Source organism: Schistocerca americana, chromosome 1 (assembly GCF_021461395.2).
Source record: "Schistocerca americana isolate TAMUIC-IGC-003095 chromosome 1, iqSchAmer2.1, whole genome shotgun sequence".
Lineage (NCBI taxonomy): Eukaryota > Metazoa > Arthropoda > Insecta > Orthoptera > Acrididae > Schistocerca > Schistocerca americana.
Window position 1 is genome coordinate 1,220,224,818 of NC_060119.1, and position 18,586 is coordinate 1,220,243,403.

The window sequence follows — 18,586 nt, forward strand, 5'->3', positions numbered from 1 at the left end:
TTAGCATACCTAACCAGCAATGCAGTGTGCAAGGTCAGCCAGGCTTTAATGTTTCGCCGCGTGCACGTATAGCGTCAGCTCCAACAAATAGTAACACACAGCAACAAGGGAGTCAGTACGTACAGAAAAGACACTATTTAAATTCCTATCGCAATGCGCCGTATAGAAATGACTATCACGACAGACGTAAAAATGATGAGCACAATTTTCAACGTACATTTAATAACAGTCGATCTTACGAACAGCAAAATCACCACAGGAACATATTCTCATGAATGAACCAGATAGTAGACATCATCCAGAACGTAATACGTCTGGAAGAAATAACAGAACAGTTCAAATAGTGGAAATGCCACAGAATCTTCCCGAAAATAATAACACGTCAGATAGAATTTGACTAGATACTGTACAGGTCGCATCTTCCAGTAACACAAGCACTACTTTAGACACGCAGAATGTTGTTCACGAAAATGTTATTACTTTTGACGACATCAGAGACACTCTTTTGCAGGAAAGACCAGTTGTCCAGAAAACCATTTCACATTCTGTCATCGAAATTAAAATTGGATCACGGAAATTTTCAGCAGTAATCGATTCTGTATCACCTATGTCAGTTATTAATGAAGAAACTTTCAACGAGTGTAACAAAGAGAATACCAATCCAACGTTACCATTAGGTAAAACAAAAGTAAAAGGAGCAGTATCGAGTAAAGGAGTAGATGTAAAATTACAGACACATTTATCATTTTGTATTGCAGGTCATACATTTCACTCAAACTTTTGGATTGTTCCTTTATTGACAACAGACATTATTTTAGGTACAAATTTTCTGGTACAACACGACGTGGTTACTGATTTTCAAAATTCCTATTTAATGTTAAAGGATGAAAATGTACAACTGGCTTTAGAATTTCAGCACTCATTATCTGAGGAAGAACAAACAATTAATCGCACAGAGGTCATTTCCGGATCACTTACCATAGACTGTAATTCCACATTGTTCACAGATACGTACGTACACAACTATAATACTCGAGACGAAGCTGACTACGACGTTATGCAGATGATTTCTGATAAAGTTAAACAGAGCAGTGCAAATCCAAACGACGAACGCACGCAACTACACAACATTCTTTTACAGCAAGCTCCAGTTTTCGACAACATTCCTGGTACTATGTCCGGTTTTATGTATGAATTTCAGGTTAAACAGCACGACACATTTAAAGCCAAACATTATCCTATTCCGTATATTCATAGAGAGCAAGTTAAGAAAGAATTGCAAGATATGCTTGACCAGGGAATCATTGAACCGGCAGTTAGTCCGTACATAAACACGCTCCATATTGTTAAGAAAAAAGATGGTTCACTCCGCCTCGTACTTGATTCGCGTCACATCAATGACATTATTATTAATGAAACAGATCGACCACAGACACTAGAAGAACTACTACAGAAATTTCATGGTACTGCTATTTATTCTACATTAGATCTGAAATCGGGATATTGGCAAATTGAGCTCCGTCCGAACTGCAGAAAGTACACAGCATTTTTCTGTTTTGGTGACTGTTATCAATATTGTAAATTACCATTCGGTTTAACTATTTCTTCAGCAGCTTTTATTCGCGGTTTGAACACAATACTTCCGACTGAACTTAAAGACAGAATTACAAAGTACGTAGACGACATTCTTATTGCAGAAGCTAACTGGACTGAACACAATCTGATTCTTGAACAACTGTTACAAACTTTTCGTGCACAAGAACTCACAGTTAATCTCAGTAAATTGCATTTTGGCAAAACTTCTATAAAATTTCTTGGGCATGTAATTTTAGCAGAAGGCATTGCGCCTGATCCGGAAAAACTTCAAGCTTTACGTGACATTACTGTTCCTACGACAAAAAAACAACTACGCAGCTTTTGGGTTTAATTAACTTTTCTCGTAAATTGATTCATCACTCTGCTTTACACACCCCTAGATTATGCCAATTGACAGGGAAAAACACTATTTGGTCCTGGGATAGGCAAGCACATTCTGAATTTATGAACCTGAAACATGCTTTGTTGAATGCACCACTTTTATCGCACCCAGATCTTACCAGAAATTTTTCTATTGCCACCGACAGTTCTAACACCACTTTAGGCGTACATATTTTTCGGGAAATTGAAGAAGATGGTTGCACAGTAATTAAAAACATCGCATTTGCAAGTCGCATTTTGTCACCTCCTGAACGTAATTATTCTGTTACTGAACTTGAAACATTATGTGTTGTATGGGCTTTTACGAGATTTCGGCATTTACTTTATGGAAGACACACTACCGTTTATACAGACCATAGAGCGATAGAATTTTTACTTTCGGCAAAATTTACACACGACAGATTAAGCAAATGGAAACTTTATTTGCAGGAATTTAATTTTACAGTAGTTCACATTCCCGGCACACAAAATGTTGTAGCAGACGCACTATCTCGTTCTCTCAGCAACAATCAGCAAGACATCGCAACCAACTTCGGCAAAGCAAATTTCAGCGTCATGTACATTCAACAAGTTGCATTTGAAAATTTTATTTCGCCGTCATTACAGGACATAGCAAAATTGCAAAATAAAGACAACGTGTGGAAAGAGATTAAACACCTCTGGCAAGATAGGAATAATGTTACGATTAGGAACCGTTACACTGTACGCAATGACATTCTGTTTCGCCGCTCTCATCCTGACAGCTACAATTGGTTATTATGCATTCCTTACGAGCTTGTTAACAAATTAATCTGGTATACTCATTTAAGTTACGCACATTACGGAGCCAGAAAATGTTTTCTTATACTGAGACAGAACTGTTATTTTACGAATATGGAGAAACGTATACGATGAGTTTTAGCGTCATGTAAAATCTGCCAGAAAGCTAAATCAGATACGACTTCACATATTCCTCCATTACATCCCATTGTACCTGTTAAATTGAGACATATGGCCGCTGTGGACATTTTTGGTCCGATTCCCAGAACTAATAGAGGTTTTTGCTACATCTTTGTCGCTGTTGAACTCACTTCAAAATTTGTTACATTCACTCCATTACGCAAAGCTACTGCTAAAACTGTTTTGAAAGCATTTGTAAAACATTTTCTATTTCATGTAGGGCATGTGTTGAAAGTAATTTCTGATAATGGATCACAGTTTCGATCTATTATATGGACACATATGTTACGAACAAGAAACATTTCTCCGATATATATATCCAGGTACCACGCTTCTTCGAACCCTTGTGAACGATTAATGAAAGAAATTGGTAAACTGTTTAGAATTTACTGCCATAAAAAACATATTGATTGGGACACACACATACTCTCATTCCAGGATGTAATTAATTCCATACCGAAAGAATCCACTATGCTATCTCCGTCTGTTATATTGAAAAATGTTGAACCACCTATCAAAATTACGGAATTAGTAAACTTTCCTACATCTCGTCGACTACGACACCATGAAGAAATTGACATTGCGCTGAACAGCATCAAACGTGCCGCAGAGCGCCGGAGAAGACATCTAAAACAGGTTTGTACACGCCGTGACTTTCACGTTGGACAGAAGATATTAGTACGTACACACTATTTATCCAACAAAATAAAAGGTAGGTGCAGTAAATTTGAACTTCTATACGCAGGTCCATATCGGATTCGCAGCATTCCTCACCCCAATGTAGTACACGTCGAAACTTTGAGAACCAGAAAATCGAAAGGAAACCACCACGTGTCGAACGTCAAACCTTTTATTGAATGAAAATACTTTATATTTTATCACACTGTAATGCCATTTCCTAATTTTTTTTTATGACAACTTATGCAATTATATTTATGTGCCTACTTACTGATGATTATCGCAATTTTTTCTTGGCAAGTGCCCGGCAACGTAAGGTTAGCAGGTCACTTTTCTTGTCGTTTCACATCAGACCGTGCCTATTTTACCAGCTGAACTTACACATTTTATGACCACTTATGCAATTATATTTATGTGACTACTTACTGATGATTATCATATTTTTTCTTGGCAAGTGCCCGGCAAGGTAAGATTAGCAGGTCGCTTTTCTTGTCGTTACACATCAGACCGTGCACATTTTCCTTTTTTTATGTATGTATGATCGTTTTCCTGTTTTGTTCGTATGTACTATGAAATAGTTAAGATATAACACACACCAGTTGACTTTGACATTTTTGCCCTATGATATCTCAACATCGTGACTATTTTACATTTATTGCTGCTGCTTTGTGATATTCTGTGTACATTTTTGCTTCTGAACACTGTCATTGTTTATGACATATTACGTTTTTTCTGTCATGCTATGCTGTATGCTCAATTATGTTACTATAAACCAGTTTTTATCTAATGGGTATATGAATTAGATCCAAGACATTAATCTTTGTTCATCATTTTCAGAAAGAAATAACGTGTAAACGAAATAAATTAAACAGAAATGGGAATTTCACCTTTGGAATGAACGAAAGAGAATGCAATACCTCGTGATGAAGAGTAAATGGATCAGAATTAACAAGAATATACTATACACATCGTAGAATAGCAGTCTTAACTGATTTTTTCTTTCAGAATACGAAGCGTTTGATGCAAACTGTCAGACAGAACTTCACATCTTAGATTTAGTGATGAAATATGATAGAAATAAGGAATAGTTGTATAATGAATAATGAAATGATTTTTTTTTTTTTTTTTGCAGATGATAATGAGTGGTGATGAATAATGATGAAGAATATGCTACTATGAATAATGAAGTTTTTCTTTACAGGTGATGATAATAATGAAGTTATGGTGATATGGATAATGAAGTTCTTCTTTGCAGATGAAAATGATGATGAAGTTTATATATTTGCTGTTAGTTAAGAAATGCTATGTAGTTATTTAAGTATTTGTTGCAGTTCGTTTTGACAGTATGTTTTATATCGTATGGTATGATGACTGAAGGTTTTGGAAAGGACAGCTAGAGAACACATATTTTTATACACGTTTCACTACCTGTTAATTCGAAGTTCACTGCTTTTCAGCGTAGTTTGCGTTTCTTCTTTCAGCTCAATAATCCATTTTTTATTTTTTCCAGGAGAAGCTTTTCATGATATTTACTAAAGCTGTTACTTATTAAACCTGTACTAGTACTTGCATTTTTTTACCCAGTTGTGTCTATCATTTATAAATGTGATCACGTATACTGCCTTGTTTCATAACTTTGCTACAGCTGACTCATGACAAATGATGTTACACATCTTCATTTGCAGCAATAACTGAAAAGCAAACAAAGTAATTACCAGTCCCAAATAATGCTACTAGTATAAGAGAATTCTGAATAATACTGATCAGCTCTGAATAGTATGTCACTTCAGTAATGACTTCTTAATAATACAAGAAAAAGATGCTTTGTAACTGGCCAATGAATGCCACTGTTTATTGTAATAAGATTCCTTATGATGCCCATGATTATTAATTATGTATAAATGCTATACCAGTAATTAACTCATTTTCAATAATGACTTCTTAATAATACAAAAAAAGATGCTTTGTGACTGGCCAATTAATGCCACTGTTTATTGTAATAAGATTACCCATGATGCCAATAATTACTGTAATTAAGTGAATTATGTTAATACTATGCCATTCATTAGGTTATGTTTTGAATGATGGCTTCTGATTTTTTGTAACTGGCTAATGAATGCCACTGTTTATTGTAATAAGATTACTTATGATGCCCGTGATTACTATAATTAGACTAATTATGTATAAATGCTATGCCAATAATTTACTCATTTTCTATAATGACTTCTTAATAATACAAAAAAATGATGCTTTGTAACTGGTCAATGAATCCCACTGTTTATTTTAATAAGATTCCCATGATGCCAATAATTACTATATTCAGTTAATTTTATGAACATTATTCTGTAATACTACATACATGGTACAGAAATTTTCAGTAACTGGGCGATGAGTGCCACCCATTACTAGTGTAATTCTCAATCAAGACTACTATGTGACTTAATGTCATTCATCTTCTGACCTAATTACCAGAAATTACTGCAATATCCATTTGTCCTGTCTATCCTCATGATCATGGAGCACTATATTTGCTTTTTGCACTAATTCTACGTTGGTCTACTTTACAAGAACGTGGTGTTGACACAACACGCTGTCCACCACCATGAGCGATGAAGATGTTATTATGGTCCCACTGTTTGTTGTACCTAATGTACTACCAAAATGATAGCATGGAATATTATTATGACATTTCAGTGTCTTGGCTACACTGATTAATATTTCAAGGAAAAGAGCTTCAGATTGTCTCACTTGATGTTGTGCTTCTGTAGAAAGATATGGACTTTCAGTGCAGCTGCGTGCAACCTAAAGTGCTACAACCATGACGCAATCCTTCCCTTTCCCATCCTAATTCTTGTGACACAGTAGAAAAAATCATTTTGTTATCATGATTTGTATTTATGGCCTATACATTTTTGTGATTTGCAAGTATGTTCTGAACTACAGTGCATATGCACTTTTGTCATTTGTAAACATGATTTCTACTCATTGCATATGCATTTTTGTGATTTGGTCTCAACTACAGTGCATGTGCACTTTTGCCATTTGTGAATATGTTCTGTACTCATTGTATATACATTTTGTATTTACTTAATATGTTCTGAACTACAGTGTGTGTGCACTTCTGCCATTTGTTAATGTGTTTTGTACTGAACTTCAGTGAGTGTGCACTTTTGTCATTTCTCAATATGATTTGTACTCGTTGCCTATACATTTCTGATTTCCTGATATGTTCACTACTTTAGTGTGTGTGCACTTTTGTCATTTCTCAATATGATTTGTCCTCGTTGCCTATACATTTGTGATTTCCTGATATGTTCACTACTTCAGTGAGTGTGCACTTTTGTCATTTATCAATATGATTTGTATATACATTTTTTGTGATTTGCTGATATGTTCTGTACTCATTGTATATATATTTTTTGTCATTGTCTGATATGTTGTATACTCGGTGCATGTGCACTATATTTACTTCATGTTCTACACCTATATACGTATATTTTGTGATTGTAAAGTTAGTCAGTTAAGAAAAAAATTGTTGCTCATGGCAAGTCCAAATGACTCACCATCGCTGCCAAATTTTTGACTCCCAGTGGAGGATTATGAAACACATGTATTCATTACCAGCGATGGCGAGGCATGACAGAATCTCTGACCAGAGAGTTATTTATCGTTGCTAGTCTGCGCTTGACCGCGCGAGACTTCAGTTACGAGTTGCACTCTGTCTGCAGTAGTAGTCAGTCTGCAGTAGTTGTAGTGAGTGGACGGTTGTACTGAGCGGGCGTCGGCATTCGTCGGCGGCGTGCTCTCCTTGCATTTCTGGCCACGGTTCAGGACGAGGTATATTGTTAAAGAAGGTAATGAAGCAGCATTGCGCACATCTATAATGTACATATATTGTAATTAATTTGTTCAAGAATTGCCCCAACAATAATTTTTTTATAAAGTAACTGTTTTAAAGAAAAAGATTCATTTCAAGTTAAATAATACTTCCTATGCATTCCCTCCAAGAATCAAAATTAAATATGGGCCAGCATTGCACGGAGCTGTGCCGAAAAATAAGAGCAGATATAGATGCAGTTAACTGAGGTAAGAATTTTGGTTTTTGTGTTCAGGTTTAATTATTTCACAGGGCCGAAGGTCAGCGCCGCTGCCCTTATAAAATTTATCAGGTTTAATTGTTGCTGTTGAGATGTTCCATTCAGTTCATAGATCATTATTTAATTAATATTATTGTGGGTTTAATGGTCAATTATTATTCTTTAATTTTGTGGGAAGTTTACATTTGGGCCACTATTATTCTTTAATTTTGCAAGGAGGTTATGCTTGGCTCATTTTTATTGTGCAGTTTTGTGGGAAGACAACATTGCAGTTAACACTGACTTTCATATTCTTGCTGGGAGGTTACAATTTCACTATTATTGACTTTTAAAATTTGCGGGGAGGTTACAAGTTTTGAAAATTTATTGAGCTTAGCAGAATGACAAAAATGTAGTTTTTATCTTTAGTTTAATTACGTCCTGTCCGTCCAGTCACTGTTTCCATTTGCCCAAGGTACAAGAACGCATTAACTAAATCTATTACTGCATATCAGTTACTCTCTCCGTAAATATCCTTAAAATCCCTGTTATGCTTGACATATCTGTTCGTCATTTTTGTTTTCTAGTCTTCGGCGGTCGTACACTTACTCTGTTTTATAACAGTATGTATACATATTGTAAATTAAGGTCTTCGCAGTGTTTTTCTTTCTGTGTGTGAAGTCTAATCTCAGGAAATACCGTAGAAATTTTGTTACTGCTTTCATTAATAGAAAGAGGAAGCTTTCTGTATACAAGGTGATCAGGTGGAAAGGTACATGCTTTGAGGGGTGATACTAGTGGTGAATCTGAACAAAAAACTCCTAATGAAGATATGCTCTTTTCTTAACCGTTTCCGACTGAACTAATGAAAACAACTAGTAACGGGAAGCGTGTAGCGTCGACCTTAGTAACCGTGTCAGTACGCAGTTCAATTGTGCATGGTGTAGTTGTTTTCCTGAAGTCTCAGTCCGACAGTGCATGTCGTAGTGCGCCGTACTAGAGTGTTGTTACGTGAACAACGAATACAGTCTTATGTCATGAAAAGACCAGGGATTTTCACACATGCAGAGTATGTTGACAAGGTGGTTGTCAATGTTTTGTCTAAAGAAAACTCCAGAGTTGCTGTGCGAGAATACCAACAAAGATTTCAGAATCGAAGAGTGCCAGATAGCAGAGTGTTTAGGGCGGTGTTTCGCGGATTGGGTGAGCGTTGTACGCTTCCTAAGGTAAATGTTGTCCCTGAACGCCCCTTACAACAAACTCTTAATGAAGATGAGAACATTCTTCAGGTAGTGGAACGCAACCCTACTACTAGCTCTAGGACAACTACTGCCTAACTTGGTATTCCACATGCACGAGTGATACGCACAGTTCACGAGCACGGTCCTAATCCCTTTCATCGGCGAGTGTACAACGTCTGCATGAAGGAGATGCTGTCACCCGGCAGCAATCCTGTCGATAGATCATTGCCAATGACCGATTAATTCCACGTATTCTGTTCACTGTTGAGTGAACATTTACCCTTAACGGAATGAACAACACGCGCAACTCTCATGTATGGGCAAATGCAATTGTGCACGCTACTGTGGAAACGAATTTTCAAAGACATTTCTCAGTCAACGTGTGGTGAGGTTTTATTCATGACCAACTCAACGGTCCAGTTGTTTTATATCACTGTCTTACTAGGACACGGTATCTTGAGTTTCTTCAAAATCTGTTACCAGAATACGTGGAGGATACCCCTTGGGCTACACGAGCTCGTATGTAGTTTCAGCATGACGGAGCTCCTATACATTCCGTACGGCCAGTGACACAGTATCTCAACACAGCGTATCCTGGTCGTTGTAACGGTCGCCGTGGAGTCATTGCTTGGTCACCGAGGTCACTCGATCTTACCCCACTGCATTACTGTTTGTGGAGGTGGCTGAAGAGCGCGGAGTGGATACAAGAGAGGAACTTCTCGCTCGTATTTTACATGCTTGTGCCCAGGTAAGGAAAAGCAAACCTCAGCTCCGATCGGTGACACAGCACCTGTCTACAACAGCAGTGACAGGCATTGAAATTGACGGCGGACTGTTTGAAAATCTTCTGTGAGGAATTACACAATTAAATTAACCATAAACTAACAGTATCTTAATTTAACGTCACCTACACCTTTCCCCTTCCCAGTTGTTTTCATTGGTTTACCCGGAGACGGTTAAGAAAAGGGCATATGTTTATGAGAAGTTTTTGTTCACAATCACCTGTAGTATCACCTGTCAAAGCATGTACCTTTCCTCCTGACTCACCCCTTATAATTTATACCATCTCCGACAGATAAATCGTCCGGTTGTATGTACTTATTTCCAACTGTGTGAAGTTTGGACGGGTTCCTATTAGAAATATACTAATTCGTTCTTTTCGATAACTAGCTACATTTTCATAACATATATTTACCACTGTCATTTTTACTGGTCACATCCTTTGTGTTTATAATATTTCTGTCTTGTTTCCTAATTAAATGCACATCTCATACCAGAAAAGCGTATGTAACGTTGTCCATTTACAGTGGTAATAAATCTTTTCCTCTGTTGTCAAGTAGAATGTACTTCTTCCGTAAGTAATAAATGGCCCAATAATTTCTCTGTGAGTATTAATTTTTTTATATCTTTTTTCATTAGTCGGACATCTAAGGATCAAGATCAGATTCATCATGAGAGTTGACAGTTTTCTGTTTTCCGCTTAAGCCAGATGTTGTTCATCAATGGACCGTATCCAGCACAGTGTTTATCTGACAATTTGTCACAATTTTTTCGTTTCTCATCTCATGTACCAAAAGCAGCTTCATATTTTTATTTTATTTGCCTTTTTAAAGACCAGAGCTGTTAATTTCATCATCTGCAGCAAAGCTATTCGGTACTTATTTTCCATTCATATTGTTTATATTATTTTACGCTGCAGTTTCCTGGTTTCAGTCAGACAATTTTTTACCAATATTCCTGTTTCTGAACCTTATATCTGCACACTGTTCATCAGTTTTCGCAGTATGCAGCTTGTACCTGCCTCATTGGAGGTAATTACTACATGATCACTCGCGACAGTTATCGCCAGTTATGATCGATTCATACTTCATTCTGCAGCTCCTAATAGCTTCTCGCAAGTACATTTCAAACACTGCGGTTTGTAATTTCTTCAAATCTTTGTTACATTTACATCATTTCGCGGAAATCCTGACACTCCTTACCAACACCTGCATCTTACTGATTTTATTTTTGCTTGGAATGTTTCACAACATTCATTATCTTCAGAAATTTTCAATCTTCTGAAGCAATAAACTGCTTTCGTCGGCTTACTTTACACTCGCTAAGTAGAGCGATTGTACGGTCTGGGACTTTTCAGCCAAACGTCAGGCTAGCTGGTAGAAAGACAAGGAAGCCGCATTTAGGTATACTTGGGAGCGAATCTCTAATTTCACTGTTTATCTTCTGTGCAAAGAAAATCTCACGAAAACCGTGGACATTAGCGCGTGAGAAGCGCAATTTCTACTTTAATCCAATACAAAAAGGTGAGAGCTTACTGTTTTGGAGAACTGGGTAAAGGGCATTATTTCTAATTTAATCCCGGACAAAAAGTTGAGTGTCGAAAGTGCGTCAGAGATATTTGGGTATGTGTACATACCAAGTGCGCATCTTTCCGCTACCGACATTCGCATTATGAGCAAGGAATAACTCCCGGAAACTTTGGTAGGTCTGGGAGACTGGAATTGTTTTATTTTATTTCTGTCTTATTTCGTTTCTGGGCATTGTTGCTCGTTGTCCCGACGAACTGTGTGTGTTTGTGTGTGTGTGTGTGTGTGTGTGTGTGTGTGTGTGTATGCGGGCGCGCGCGCGCTTTGTGTCTGAATAAACTCCCCGTCAATTCCAAAAAAGACAGTCTGCGTTGAAACATTTGTTGACTACTAAAGCGTTTTACGCTCTTACCGCATCATCAGATTAACTGCAAAACATTAAAAAGTAATTATTACATAAAAGTTTGTCTCTCAGACCTACCTATACCATTAAGTGGCAGAATAAGCTATGGTGCGAATATGCAAATTTACCTTAAAAAGGGAGCGGAAGCCGCGTTTGTCGGCATTAAAAACCATGGCGGCAATCACCTTAGTCAAATTTAAAACCGTGGAAGAAAGCAGCTGAAGCGAAAAGCACAAACGTCAGAATGAACATAAAAATCCTGAAGCGATGAAAACCGACCATGCAGCAGAAAGAAACCATGATACACACGCGAAGCAGAGTATTTAGGACAAAGGAGGTAAATGAACTCACCCAGCACCGGTTACCAAACAATCTAGATAGCCCGGTGTTCATAGGCGTGTGTCTCAGTAAAGAACAGATGTGTTTTATTTGGAATATGGAAACAATGTTGCTACATCAGACCAGAGCAGAATGGAGCAATGCCCATAAATTCCATATAAGAAAAACAGAAAAACTGTAAGCAATAAACAGCGAGTGTCTGGTAACAAAGTGAAGTGAGACACCTCACGAGCGCTCGTTCAATGATAGCATTCCAAACGCTTTTCCGTAGCTTCAAATTCCACACGGTTGTGTCAGGTTATTTCACCAACAGTCTCTCTCTGCACCATTCTTGTGATAATCTCTGGGGATGTATGGTACACTCGCGCTCTCTCAGTATTTTTTGAATGTCTGTAGATGCGTAGATGCCGCACGTGAGTAAGATATTTGCGTTTCTGCATGCGCGTAATACGTTATGGAAAAAGAGACTGACAGATAGTGGAGTCAGCCGAACTATTCAGATCCCCAAAATCTCTAAAATTCTGATACCAAAATTTTGTAAATGTAGGATACTTATTCGCAAAGAAATTTATGTCAACCAAAATATTTTAAGGCCAACACAAACATTATGTTTAATACTCCAGATTTATTTGTGACGCACAGTCATTGTTTCCAAAACTTTTGTAGTCCAGTTTTAAGCAAATATGGGAAAGCAGAAAGGAGGAAGGAGTATATAAAGGGTGTATACAAGGGCGATGTTCTGGAGGACAATATCATGGAAATTGAGGAGGAGGTAGAAGAAGATGAAATGGAAGATATGGTACTGCGTGAAGAGTTTGATAGAGCACTGAAAGGCCTAAGTCGGAACAAGGCCCCGGGAGTAGACAACATTCCATTAGATCTACTGATAGCCTTGAAAGAGCCAGCCCTGAAAAAACTCTACCATCTGGGGAGCAAGACGTATGAGACAGGCAAAATACCCTCAGACTTAAAGAAGAATGTAAAAATTCCAATCCCAAAGAAAGCAGGTGCTCAAGATGTGAACATTACCGAACTATCTGTTTAATAAGCCACGGCTGCAAAATACTAACACGAATTCTTTACAGACGGATGGAAAAACTGGTAGAAGCCGACCTCGGGGAAGATCAGTTGGAATTCCGTAGAAATGTTGGAACACGTGAGGCAATACAGACCCTACGACTTATCTTAGAGAATAGATTAAGGAAAGGCAAACCTAAAAATCTAGCATTTGCAGCTTTTGACAATGTTGATTGGAATACTCTCTTTCAAATTCTGAAGGTGGCAGGAGTAAAATACAGGGAGCGAAAGGCTATTTACAATTTGTACAGAAACCAGTTGACAGTTATAAGAGTCGAGGGGCATGAAAGGGAAGGAGTGGTTGGGAAGGGAGTGAGACGGGGTTGTAGCCTAACCCCGATGTTATTCAATCTGTATATTGGGCAATCAGTAAAGGAAACAAAAGAAAAATTCGGAGTAAGAATTAAAATCCATGGAAAAGAAATAAAAACTTTGAGGTTCGCCGATGACATTGTAATTCTGTCAGAGACAGTAAAGGACCTGGAAGAGCAGCTGAACGGAATGGACAGTGCCTTGAAAGGAGGATATAAGATGAACATCAATAACAGCAAAACGAGGATAATGGAATGTAGTCGAATTAAATCGCAGGAATTAGATTAGGAAATGAGACACTTAATGTAGTAGATGGGTTCTGCTATTTCGAGAGCAAAATAACTCATGATGATCGAAGTAGACAGGATATAAATTGTAGACTGGCAATGGCAAGGAAAGCGTTTCTGAAGAAGAGAAATTTGTTAACATCGAGTATATATTTAAGTGTCAGGAAGTTGTTTCTGAAAGTATTTGTATGGCGTGTAGCCATGTATGGAAGTGAAACGTGGATGATAAATAGTTTAGACAAGAAGAGAATAGAAGCTTTAGAAATGTGGTGTTACAGAAGAATGCTGAAGATTAGATGGGTAGATCGCGTAACTAATGAGGAGGTATTGAATAGAATTGGGGAGAAGAGAAATTTGTGGCACAACTTGACTAGAAGAAGGGATCGGTTGGTAGGACATATTCTGATTCATCAAAGGATCACCAATTTAGTATTGGAGGGTAGCGTGGAGGGTAAAAATCGTGGAAGGAGACCTAAGATGAATACACTAAACAAATTCAGAAGAATGTAGGTTGCAGTAGGTACTGAGAGGTGAAGAAGCTTGCAGATAGAGTAGCATGGAGAGCTACATCAAAGCAGTCTCTGGACTGAAGACCATAACAACAACAAGTGTATCCGCAACTTATTGGACTTTTATATTTTATTGATCATGCTTCTTGGGGACAGGGCAGCCAACGTTGCTTGGTCATGGAGTGAGCCAGTAAGTAGTTTATAGAAAGGTGATTGGGAAATATATAAACACAGAACTAAAGAGTTAAGGACACATGAAAAAACCGGAAGTTTTCGGAAAGCATACGGGCTATCTTGCCACATATTAACCGGATTGTTTCGAGCAAGCTGTACAGGTTTCAGTAGAAAGCCCTTACACATTCTCCATACACTCCCGACCTCTCCCTATCCCATCTCCATATTTTTTGGAGCCCTGAAGAAAGACATTAGTTGCTGTCGATTTCTTTAGGATGAAGAGGTGGACGCCTGGGTACAGTTCATGGTTCTGTAGGCGTTTCTCGCACAGGGAAATAACAGTTAAAGCGATTACGTTTGGTATATTGAACACTGTACTTACTTTTTTCCATCTATCTGGTGTCATTTGACTGCCCCTTATAACTGTGATCTTAAACTCATTTCGATTTTCATTCAATCCCCCATTTCCTTCCGTTATGCAATGTAAGCGATCCCTACTCTTGAATAAGTTTACCAAATCATGGGCAGATAGCATTATGGATTGTTTCTTGGATCACAAATTTGATATTAAAAATGGCGCTTGTTTTCCTAGCACTAAAGGAGTTGGCGAAGAAAAAAATGAGTGGATGGTCCTCTGCTGGAGAAGGTGGGACCTCTGCTGTGGCGGCCAGGAGAGCACAGACAGAAATACAAAAGTGCTGAAGACGGATATTAGGGGAAGCAGCTGTGAAAAGAAAAATATAATACAAATCTGGAATTAGAGTTTCAAAATAAATTAAAGATTGGTGACTTAAAAAAATGATGGTTAAAAGTGGCAGAGATTCGTTATTGTCACGTAAGTGATATACCACTGAGTGTAGGGGCCCTGAAATACTGATAAAAATTGAGCTTCGATTGATACAGGAGATGGTCGGCCAGCCTTGTGTGATCAGCCAGTAGCCTAAAGACCAAATTAGCCACATACTATACTAGGGTTGCATCAGTTGCGAATCAACCTGATATTTAAACAAAGAACTGACGTTCAAATTCGAGTGTTATGAAACCTGTAGCCATAATTCGTATTTAGCAATCACAGCAAAAGTAAACTTCTGCATCTCACTACACGAAAAACATATCAGGGGACCAGTCATTTACATTGACATCCACGGTACTTCGACAAAGGAGAGTGTCAATTAACAATCACGTTGGATAGAAAAGAAGACACACTTTACGTTCTTTCCACAGGGGATTGATCCAGCAGACGAACTCACCATAGAGCCTGATGGAACCCTCCGTTTCGCCCAGCGAGTTCTTGGAGATGCAGCGGTAGTTGCCGAAGTCGTTGGCGGTGAGGCCCCGGATGGTAAGCCTCATGTGCGAGCGGTACGACGTCTCCTGGATGTCGGTGTGGTACTTGCTGGTGGGCAGCAGCATCACGTTGTTGTAGACCCAGTAGCTGATGGCGCGCGGGTACGCCTCTGTGTGGCAGTCGATGATCACGTCTGTACCAGACGGCGCGCCCACCAGCTGGTTCGGCACCCAGATCATTGGGGAGACTGCAACAGGTGGCCTATTCCATAAATACATGGCATATAATTGAAATATAAATACGAATATTGAGCTGCGAATTGGACAGTTACCACAGGGTTCCATTCATGGCCCAACCAGCTCTGGATTCATATGAACCCTTTCATATCCTTTGGCTACAAATGTGTGAATTAACTTTTACTGTGTCTTAGCTACAACAAATGTATTTTTCGCCAAACGAAACCTGAGGTACACATTTGTGACCTTTTAATCATTTCGTCGTATGCAAGTGCTGCCAAATGCTGGGCATCACTATGAAAATATCAGCAAGTAAATGTAGCAGTACGCAGCAGCACGTGATCACCAGTATACATGCATGGGGTTGATTCGCTATATTCTACAGTATTATTGCGTATTGTTTATTGTTATTTTGCATGATAATTTTCAAATGATATTTTTACTATTTACTACAACAGAGAGTATGCCGTAATTAGTTATTTTATTTGATAAAATGAAGTCAAGTGTACAAAGTATATTTTGAAAATGAGCATATATTTTTGTATAAATCTTGCATCTAAAATCATTTAATCATCACCTAGAATCATTACCACACAAAGAAAACTTTTCTTTCCTAAAAAAAAAATTCAGGTATGAAACGGTTAATAAGTGGTACATGAAGATGGCAGATGAGACAAAATTTCTTTGAAGAAAGCAGAAGTTTCACTACAAAATATATCGTAAATGACCTGCCAAATAAGAAATGAATCCCAGGAATGACATCTTACTCCTAGACAGACACCTCTCAGCTGATTTGTTCGGCCAGCTTCGGGCTTGGCACATGACTGTACTATGTCACCAGCACACGAAGTGCATGCACCCTAGCAGGTCAGTATGTAATCAAAATTCGTACCAGGTAGATGATATATAACTTCTGTACATTAATTCGTTGTTTTACTGACTTCTAGATTCTGTTATGTGAAAACAAGCAAGCTCTTCCATAAGTAGTAGAGTTCGAATTGGAGTGTAACCGTCACAGGGATATGATTTTGGACCACAATTCCTCTTGATACGTGTCAATGAGGAGCTTATAGTCATGAGTGATGCTTCAGAAGTTGTTTGGAGATAACGAATTTCACTATGAAATGCAATGAAAATAAAAAAGCAAAAAAGGTAATGAATCCAAGGAACGACGTGATTGCTTCGAGGACTGCCACCCAGCTGCGTTAAAAACTTAGGTGTTCGACAGGTTTTGTGCATGGCCATCACTGCGCGATACCTTCAGACAATGAATACTAGCGATCTGTTATGTAACGAAAATCCATATCGCACAGACGACCTTATTTGTTAGTTCCATGTAGTATTTACTTGGTTTCAATGTTCTCTACATAAGTTTGTTGCATATAATCTTGTAACCGTCTATTGCATTCAATTCTCTGCCAATTTCGATTGCATTCAGTTCTCTACCAATTTCGAGGATGATGAGCAAACGTCGAAACTTGAAGAACAATAAAATTTTTAACGCAGCTGATAGATGTTCCTTGAAATAATACGGTGTAGTTCCTGAAAGTATTGCATGCTGTAGAGTACCATGATTACAAAATAAGCACTCTGCCAAAAAGACCTGGCATTTATATGTTTGCCATCGTTATGTTGCTCTCTGTTTTATTCATAGTGTAAGAGTCAGGACTCCTGTTACCCATATACTGGCAAGTGTGGCGCTGATAAAATTACAACCAAAAAAATGTTTGTACAAAACTTACTTGCGGAATATAATGTAAGTTGCAATTGTCGGATAATTTATATTGCAAATAACCAACAATGGAAACTCCAGGTAGGAACATAAATAATTTAGGAAAAAGCAGATTGCTACATACGCTAAAGAAAATACATCAAATTGGAGACAGGCACATTTAAAAGATTTGCAATGTTGCAAATAAAATACTTTTATACTTTTCTTGTTCATTACATATTTTAACATCCGTATACCTCATAGATGTTCATAATAAAGGACTATGTCTATATATAAGATACTAATCACATTTGAGACACTAGGAGTATCACGTTACCTATAGACGCGTCTTTGAAAATAAGGCGATATCTTTGTTGCTGTTGTTGTTGTTGTGGTCTTCAGTCCAGAGACTGGTTTGATGCAGCTCTCCATGCTACTCTATCCTGTGCAAGCTTCATCATCTCCCAGTACCTACTGCAACCTACATCATTCTGAATCTGCTTAGTGTATTCATCTCTTGGTCTCCCTCTACGATTTTTGCCCTCCACGCTGCCCTCCAATACTAAATTGGTGATCCCTTGATGCCTCAGAATATGTCCTACCAACCGATCCCTTCTTCTAGTCAAGTTGTGCCACAAATTTCTCTTCTCCCCAGTTCTATTCAATACCTCCTCATTAGTTATGTGATCTACCCATCTAATCTTCAGCATTCTTTTGTAGCACCACATTTCGAAAGCTTCTATTCTCTTCTTGTCTGCCGGCCGCGGTGGCCGTGCGGTTCTAGGCGCTGCAGTCCGGAACCACGGGACTGCTACGGTCGCAGGTTCGAATGTTACCTCGGGCATGGATGTGTGTGATGTCCTTAGGTTAGTTAGGTTTAAGTAGTTCTAAGTTCTAGGGGACTGATGACCTAATATGTTAATTCCTATAGTGCTCAGAGCCATTTGAACCATTTTCTTCTTGTCTAAACTATTTATCGTCCACGTTTCACTTCCATACACGGCTACACTCCATACAAATACTTTCAGAGCGA

The 18,586-nt window shown here is 38.2% G+C and overlaps 1 protein-coding gene across 1 annotated transcript in view; it reads right to left on the reverse strand.

Moving 5' to 3' along the window:
* The window catches only part of LOC124552876 (lachesin-like), a 333,701-nt gene that overhangs the window by 96,803 nt on the left and 218,312 nt on the right, over positions 1–18,586 (reverse strand). The window contains exon 5 of the mRNA XM_047130152.1: positions 15,569–15,853. Within this exon, the coding sequence (XP_046986108.1) occupies positions 15,569–15,853 (285 nt within the window). The remainder of the gene's footprint in view (positions 1–15,568; positions 15,854–18,586) is intronic.